The sequence below is a fragment of the Callionymus lyra genome, chromosome 18 (genome assembly GCF_982586985.1).
Source record: "Callionymus lyra chromosome 18, fCalLyr1.hap1.1, whole genome shotgun sequence".
NCBI lineage: Eukaryota > Metazoa > Chordata > Actinopteri > Syngnathiformes > Callionymidae > Callionymus > Callionymus lyra.
Genome location: NC_141835.1, coordinates 12,851,283 through 12,859,868, shown reverse-complemented (window position 1 = coordinate 12,859,868; position 8,586 = coordinate 12,851,283). Strand labels below are relative to the sequence as shown.

At 39.7% G+C, this 8,586-nt stretch overlaps 1 protein-coding gene across 1 annotated transcript; it reads left to right on the top strand.

The window, feature by feature from the left end:
* Window positions 1-2,152: 2,152 nt before the first annotated feature.
* Window positions 2,153-7,604, top strand: LOC148060541 (cell adhesion molecule CEACAM1-like). Its single transcript, XM_087780356.1, has 2 exons — window positions 2,153-2,884; window positions 7,584-7,604. Exons 1-2 carry the CDS (start codon window positions 2,153-2,155, stop codon window positions 7,602-7,604), a joined length of 753 nt encoding a protein of 250 aa, XP_087636482.1.
* The last annotated feature ends 982 nt before the right edge of the window (window positions 7,605-8,586 follow it).

Genomic DNA, 8,586 nt, shown 5'->3' with positions numbered 1-8,586 from the left:
AATAAGTTCGGAAAACTTTTGTTCGCTCGTGCGGCTCCTCTCGCTCGAGGGGGTCAAAGAATCATCTATTTAAAAAATAAAAAATAAATGACAAAATGATTCTAAATCACAGAGTAGAACTTGGATCCAGATGGCTCGTCTGGGAAAGCACTGCAGAAGCGAATACTTCTGCCAAGGAGCTTAAAAAGACATTTTGAATTGAGTTGACTCAGGACAAAAAGTTTCCACAGTCGTCAAGAGCTGCGTCTCAAATCGCATGCTTGCGTAGTTAAACTTGGTATTTTTAGTGCATAAGTGCTTCTCAATTCTTAGTAAATTGTGATATATATACATATATATATATATATGCCATCAGAATATTGAATGGTTGAATTTATATTTATCAAATATTGAAAGTTTGAATTCATTTAAATTATTCAATATTTCTTATATTTTAATTTACATTATTCAATATTTCTTATATTTTAATTTAAATAATTCAATATAACATTTTTTGAAGCATTTTAAATTCAATATAAAAAAAAGACGAAGCATAATAAATGCATCATGACAGAGTCACCAGACAAAACCAAACCGGATCATACTTGCATAAACGATCAGGTGACGTCATCACTGCTGCATCAGTTTAGATACTTTCATGACAAAGTATCAACTTTGTTTTAACGTCTGGAGTTTAAACATGTTAAACGACATCTCACGATCAATCGGTAGATTCTGACGTCAAAGGATTTAAACAGAAATGATAGTTTATTCTGATCCTCTGATCCCTGATCTGAACCACGTTTGTTGAAGCTCTGACAACAAACTCTGGATGGAACAGCAGTAGAAGGAAAGCAGCAGCTTCTCCTCCAAGTTGTTTTTCCTGAGGATCCTGAGAAGTTAAAGTCGCTGCTGGGCCTTCTTTAGTATTGTAGTGGTGTTTGTGGTTCAGGAGGAATCCTCTGAACACATTTGTAGTGTAGAGAAAACAGACATTGACAGTCACCAGGTTAATTGGCTTTTGTCTGGTTATTGACTCGTGCTTTGGCTAAACATGGAATCAAGCGAGTGAAGCTGTCGAGCTCACCATCGGATTGTTGCCGACATCAAGCGTTGACGGTGGACAAGGAAGCAAAAGTGATGCAAATGGCGTGAAAACTGACATATAATGAAACGTTTATGTAGTTTCCTCTAGACTCCACTTTAGCCTGGAGCGAATAGATTGCTAATAGTGAGTCACTTTTGTCAAATCTATCTTTTTTCAATACTTGATTCACTTTGGTTTGTTTCGGAGATTGACCTGCCGGTCATTTTGAAAAAAAAGTTAAAAACAGGATTTTAATGCTATTATATGCCTTTAAACTATGACAATGTGATGTTAATATTTTTTTTAAGTGTCAGGTTTTTGCGAAAATTAACTGATTAAAGTGAAAAGTAAACTGAATGAAGCAAAAATTATGTTTTTAGTTGAACTGCATTAAAATAGTGTGAACCATGTGCGTTCACATTAGTTTCCATTGACGCTTCACACCTGATAAAGCTGACAGGAAGTAGCATGCAGAGCATTTACCTGATGCTGTCGTCTAGTTCCACCAGTCATAGGTGGGAAGCTGCTGATGGTGAAGAGATTGAGATCATGAAGCAGCAGAGTCGACTCTCACTCACAGACGAAGACATGGCCGCACTGATCCTGCTGCTGGTGGCGTTCTTCTCCGACAACATCCACGCTGAGATCCTCAAGATGGAAGGAGCGTCTCATCACTTCATCCTGAACCAAACAGCTGATGACGTCTGCTTGATCTCAAGATGGATCGGTGAGGAGAAGAAACTTCTGTGGAACTCTTCACAGCATCATAACTCCAGTCTTCAGACAGAAGCTTCTTATAGAATATTCGCTCTGAAGGTTTCTGACTCGGGTCAGTACCAAGAACAGTGCTGGACCCAGAACAACGTGACGCACGAGAGGAACTCCACTCTCCTGGTTTGTGACGAAGGAAAGACAAGACTTCAGTTCTTTTACCCTTATGTTGGACAGACACTGGAGCTGAATTGTGACGTCGTGGGACCAAACCAGAGTGTCCAGTGGGCTTTACCTCAATATAACCACAGAACAAGAAATGATGACTTAGCTTTAATCGATGATGAAACATCTTCAATGTACAAACTACAGCAAATGAAGAACAAACCATCTCTTCTGGTAACTTTTGACAGAAGTTCTGGTTTGTTCCATTATTACTGTCTGGAGAAGAACCATCAGAGCTGTGAATTACTGACATATTTTTATGTTTCTGTACAATCAAATTTTATTCACAAATGGGTTGGAGAGAGTCTGGAGCTGAACTGCTCTGACTTCGGTGGAAACAAACCACATGTGTGGAAGATTTATTCAGTGATGAAAGATGATAAGAGTCACAACTACACTCTGATGTTTCCATCACTGACCTTGAACCACACAGGTGAATACATCTGTGAGCGCAGTGGTCGGAATGATTATAACTTCCTGTTGGTGTGTCCTGAGTCTGACCCGCCTGCTGATGTGTTCTTCACTGGAGGAGAGAACGTGACTCTACAATGTGGCAACTGGAAACAGCCCGGTGAGATTCGCTGGTTCATGAAGACAAACAGAACTGAAGGAAGACCATCACTTGTATTTTATCAAGGAACAGAAGCTCACTCCGACACGAGCCTGGTGATCACTAACATCTCTCTGGAAGACAGCGGAGAGTTCTGGTGTGTGGTTATGAAAGACGATCATTGTGTGTTCAGATCGAAGACCCTTGTAATGTTCGGACAGCCAGAAGTTTATCACCATCTAGTGAGGTCTGTGCTGCTCAGTGTTGTGATCTTCATGATGTGTGTTGTTGTTGTTGTGGTCTGGAGGAGCAGGAGTAGAGATCAGCTCCCAGTACCTGTGGAGGAAGTGGAGATGTTGGAAGTGTCTCCAGCGTCAGCAGATGTTCAGCCAGAGACTCTCTGAGGCGTCAACATGATCCACGTGTGTTTGGATGAATCTTTCTTTGACTGTTTTTAATCGTTGTGACTCTTGTTTCCTCTTCAGTGTCAATAAAGTTGAACCATTGACCTCCAATAAAAGACTCGAGTTTTCTTTCTGTAGAGACGAAGTCGATGAAGTGTAGGTCACATATTTTTCTGCCTTTTTTCTACCTCTTTTCCTTCTCCTTCTTTCTGCTCCTCAATCCGGTTCTCTACATGTTCCTCAGTGATGTCTCTTCTCTTTTCAAATATTTTCTCCAGAATACAAGGTCAATAATCTCGTTTTTAATCTCCTTCTGTGATCACATCACAACTGCTTTAGTTCAATAATGATGTATTTGACACGAGAACACAGTGTTTCTAAAAGTCTCTCATCTTTCTGAGCAAAAGCAAAAAAACATTTCTACACTTGTAAATGCAAGGATTTTGAATGCTTTTATTTTGTCACGTGTTGTGTTATTTTGAAAAACCTTTAACCCGGAAGTTAAACTCGTTGCTTTCTGCATGAGTGTCAAATGGCAGAAAAGGTTACGTTTACGAGCAGAAACACTTGGTAACATGAGGTGAGAGACAAAAGATGCCGACGCTTGATAAGGAGACCAAAGTGGTTCTTTAATGTGTATTTTTAACATCTTTACCTTTCTTATTAATGTTGTTTATTCTCTTCAAAATCAAGTTCTGCTGTGTCAGCTTCACTAAAAAGACTGCTTTAAAGTGCATTAAATCGGTGGCATATAAATACACATTTGTGCAGAGGTATGGAAGTAAATCAATTCCATCAGAATATTGAATGGTTGAATTTATTTTTAATTATTCAATATTTTTTATATTTTAATTTAAAAATTCAACCATTCAAACTTCTGACGGCACTGATGTACTTCCATAGCTGATACCGGCGTAAATATCTCACCAATATTTCGTTTCACATATTTCTTGATCCAAACAAAACGTGCTGCCAGCAGGTGTCAATATTGTTCCTACAGCTGGTTAAAATCATCGTTAAATAGTAGTAGAAGAAGAAGCTGTCGCGTCATTTCCTGTTAGTGCGTAGCAGCAGTGTTTGATTTGAGACAAACTATCTGTTGAGAATTTGTTACTAGTTAGTACGTACACTATCCTGATGCATACTAACCAGTGCACTAAGAGAAGTATGTGATTTTAGACACAGCTAAGGTTTAGCTACGTAGCTGAGCTAGCTTAGCGACACTCCTGATTTGCGAACTCTCTTCCTTTTCATTGTGCAAAAAACTGGATTTATTTCGTCTTTATCTCATCTTTAACCGAAAACAATGGGCGTCTCCTTCGACACAAGAATCTACCCTAGATCTAACCCTTCCTCGCCCTTAAAACTGAATTCAAGGTTTCAACATGTTTTTTTTCGCCGCCCTTGTGCTTGCTTGATTCCTGGCAACCGACCTCGTCTTCCGTCCCTGACACTTGTGCCTTCGAAGCCAAAAAACACCGTTCTATTCCAAGAAATTATAACCTTTTTCTTATCCAGCCGTTCAACCTAATTGACGAATGTTTTTATATCTCAGCCCCGAGAATACGTTTTTCCAAAACAAACTCATGCACTTTTCCGAAAATTGGACGACGCACACAGAAAAGTGTTGTTCGAGCGGCTCCACTTGACTCCGACCACAAATTTCCAACATTAAACGGCCGATTCCGTAACGGCGTTTAAAGGCATCATATCACATGATTAGCAGGACGATTAAACAATTTCGTTTTCCGCAATCAATTTCGCTTCACAGCGCAGTGAAAATATATTTTTAGAAAAACCTTCTCAGGCGTTTCTTTTGCAATGCGGTGACTCATTTTTGGCCTCGATGGTTTTTTAGCTCAACAGGAACAGGGATATTTACAAGCTACGCTCTGCAATAAAAACCGGTCAAGTAAACAACTAATGAGTGACCCGGGAGGAATGGGGGGGCGAGCTTTGGCCGCCTTCAGACCGACACTTGGCCGCTCCGGCGCGATCATTTCGGGGTGTTTTAAACAAAGTTAAAAAGATGTTGTCATCAGCGAAACGCTCTCGTTTATGCAAGAGATGCATCACTTAAAGTAAACCAGCTGCAGCAAAAAAAAAAAACCTGGTATCAGCGTCTCAGGGGGATCATGTCAGGGGAGTGGACGTTGTTAAGACCGACTGTTTATCAGGAATGGATAGTTTGAAAAGAAAGAGCCCGTCACTGAGTACTTCCAGACGTCTAATGAAGACAGATGTGAGGACAGAGCGTCCTGCGAACTTTGACCTGTGACCACGGCGCTAAAGAGAGACGGAGAAATCCTGGCGGCGGCTGACTATGCTCGAGCCGTTTTCAGCAGATTCTACGAGGGGTCTCGGGAGAAAACATTGTCTCACTATAAAGCGGCTCTGATTGTGGAAAAACATCAACAGCTCAGTAAAACAAGGCGGGAAACAAAAGACTCGTTGTTGCCTCGCATTAGATTCTTTACTACCAGACCAACGCTAAAGCATCCTTTTACAACTTCGCTCCAGCCTGCTGTGACTGAGAGACATCCAGAACATTCCTGTGCCAGATTAGGGACGCAAACCTTCCACTTGGTTCTGGGTATAATCCACGTTATTATCTTGAAAAGGGCAACACATATGTCTTCCAACAACTACCGTGATTCAAGGATTTCAGAAGCTAACAGCAAAAAAAAAAGGTCCCAAACTTGAGTTGCTATCCTATCATCAGTGGGTTAGTATGTAAGTAAGTAATATTTATAAAGCACTTTTCTAGACCAGGGTCACAAGGTTTAAAAAAAAAAAGAAACATTTTTTTTTTTACAGTTGATCCTGAAAGAAACTGGAAGCCAGTGAAGAGTTTTAAGGATCGGAGAAATGTGAGTTCTTCTACATGAGCGGGTTAGTACCATAGACTGCATACAACGTGACGTCAACCGTGTTACTGAACCAGGGATTCATGGTCGTGGCCACCTTGGAAATGCAGTCTTACGCCTTAGACCAGGGGTGTCAAACTGGTTTTCACCAGGGGCCACATCATCATAATGGCTGCCCTCAAAGGGCCAGATGTAACTTATAAATGTAACTAAATGTAAGCTAATGTAAAATAAATGTAACTACTCCTTAATGTTAAATGACTTTGAATTTATTACTTGAGAGGGGGCATAACTACTGTAAAACCAACAATTGTGAGCTGCTAAAAACATGTGTGATGTAGTATTTTACAATTAAATAAAAATGGCTGCACACAGCCTTGCATGTGGTGCACTAAATAAGATATATAAGGTAAGGCAGGCGGGCCACATAAAATCACATGGCGGGCCACATTTGGCCCACGGGCCTTGAGTTTGACACATATGCCTTAGACGGACTGCAGTCGAAACGTTGGGTCGGTTGATTTTTGACTGGCCAATGAGAACCCGCCCATTTATGTGAGTCAACGTGGTCACCCTTATTAAGGATTGGGTATCGTTCTTCGGTTCTTTTGCGGGACCGACTGAAATGCTTTGTTGTTACTGAAACAATGTCTGGATTATTCTGAAGAAAAATTAATAAGTGGCAAAGGTAGTGAACAAATTAATTTGTTCACTTGTTAAAAATTGTTGTTTTGCACTTTATTCATTCATTTTACAGCATATTCCCTTATGAGGGTCCCAGGGGGGCTGGAGTCTTTCCCAGTTACTTCGGGCAAGAGGACACCGAGACGGGAGGGAACACAAAAACATACATTTACAATGACATACAAACCAATTCTCCCAAGTTACCAATAAACCTCTGTATGTTTTTGGACTGTGGGAGGAAACCGGAGTGCTCGGAGTATGCAATTGAAATTGTTTGGGGTTTTTTTCTCAGAAAAAGCTGGAAAAATATTAACTCAGGATTTGTACTATTCATGTAATGTCATTTTCTTTTTCTTAGAACTGATCGTCTAAAACTGGTCTCAAAGTGAAGGTATCAGCATCGGCACAGCTATCGGAAATTGACGATACGAAATCCGATCAAAATATATCAAAAGGAAATCACACCCGTACAGTTTGCACGGATTGCGAAATTGGTCTTGAAGGAAATAACAAATTTGGGTGCGTAAGTCATTCCTGGTTTTTCCGCTGCAAGCTTTTAAAGATACTTGATAAATGCGACCTTTTCACTTCCGAATTAGCTTCGTTTTTAACATCCGATGTTGCCCCTCGACTAGTCCTAGAACCAGGCTCATGATGAATGAGTCTCATTAAAGAAACCCTCTTTGAAATCCTCAACTGCGAAAAAAAAAGGGATCTGGAGTTTCTTGGAGAATCAGTCCTGATCCCGATGTGATGAGAGGACTGGAGTGTGCCACCTAGTGGTGAGTCGCGAAACAAGGAAGGGGCTAAAATTGTAGCGATTCTGCTCGATAACCTGAGGCCTCTTTTTCCGGAAAACCATTGAGCTACAAATGTGACCAAACCAGTTGGTCCAAGACTGTTCCTTAGACCCTTAACTTATTCCCCCAGCCCTGGTCGAGTGAGGGGGTTAAACCATGGTCTGGTCTTATCTGGCAGCCCCTCAGATAAACCCTCCTTCTCTCCCATATAATGGATGACTCCCCGACAAGCACTCTCGGGGTGTCTCTCGGAGTAATGTCCCGCTCATTCCTCAGGTCCCGGTCCTTAATCCCTGACCCAGAAGGGAGGAGGGCGAGTTGATACAAGGAGGGGAGCGAGGCTTGGATTACGTCGCGGGCTGTAATTATACGAGTCTTGACAGATGAATAAAGAGCAACAGTGAGATACGTGGACGCATGAATGAACACGTACACGCCTGCTGAGGCTTGAAGAGACCGAGGGGCTTTGACCCTCGTTTCAGTCTCAGGACCTGGACCAGCAACAAAAGGACAAATATTGCTAAAGTGTGTCAGAGTCGTTGGATTATATAGACACTAGGAAGTCGTAGAAATGTAAAGTAAGTGGAGAGTTAGGAGAATTAAAGATAACTTGTTAAACATTATGAGGTTTGAGTCTTTTAAAGCTACGCTACGACTTAATATTAATTAATCGATTAATATTACGCATTATATATCATAATATTACGACTTTAATCTCATAATAATAATAATAATAATAATATATCTATTTATATAGCGCCTTTCTAGACCAGGGTCACAAAGCGCTTTGACAGCCATTCACACATACATACAACTTTAATCCTGTAATAAACAATATATACGACTTTAATCTTGTAATAAACAATATATGCGACTTTAATCTTGTAATAAACAATATATACGACTTTAATCTTGTAATAAAAATTATGTACATACAACTTTAATATTGTTTTAAACATAAAAATTACAACTTTAATTTCGTAATAAGCTTAACATATATGACTTTAATGTCGTAATAAGCGTTATATATATACGACTTAAATATTGTTACAAGTGTAAAATATATGACTTAACTCTCTTTACAAAAGACATTAATCACATAAAATTACGACTTCTATTTTGGAATAAACAATATATATATCTCTCAAATAACTTAATATACTGTATATTACTTAGATCTTGTAATAAAAATATCATATACAACTTGTAATAAACATAATAAATACGACTTAAAAATTGTTATTAATGCAAAATATATGACTTAAATCTCTTTATAAAC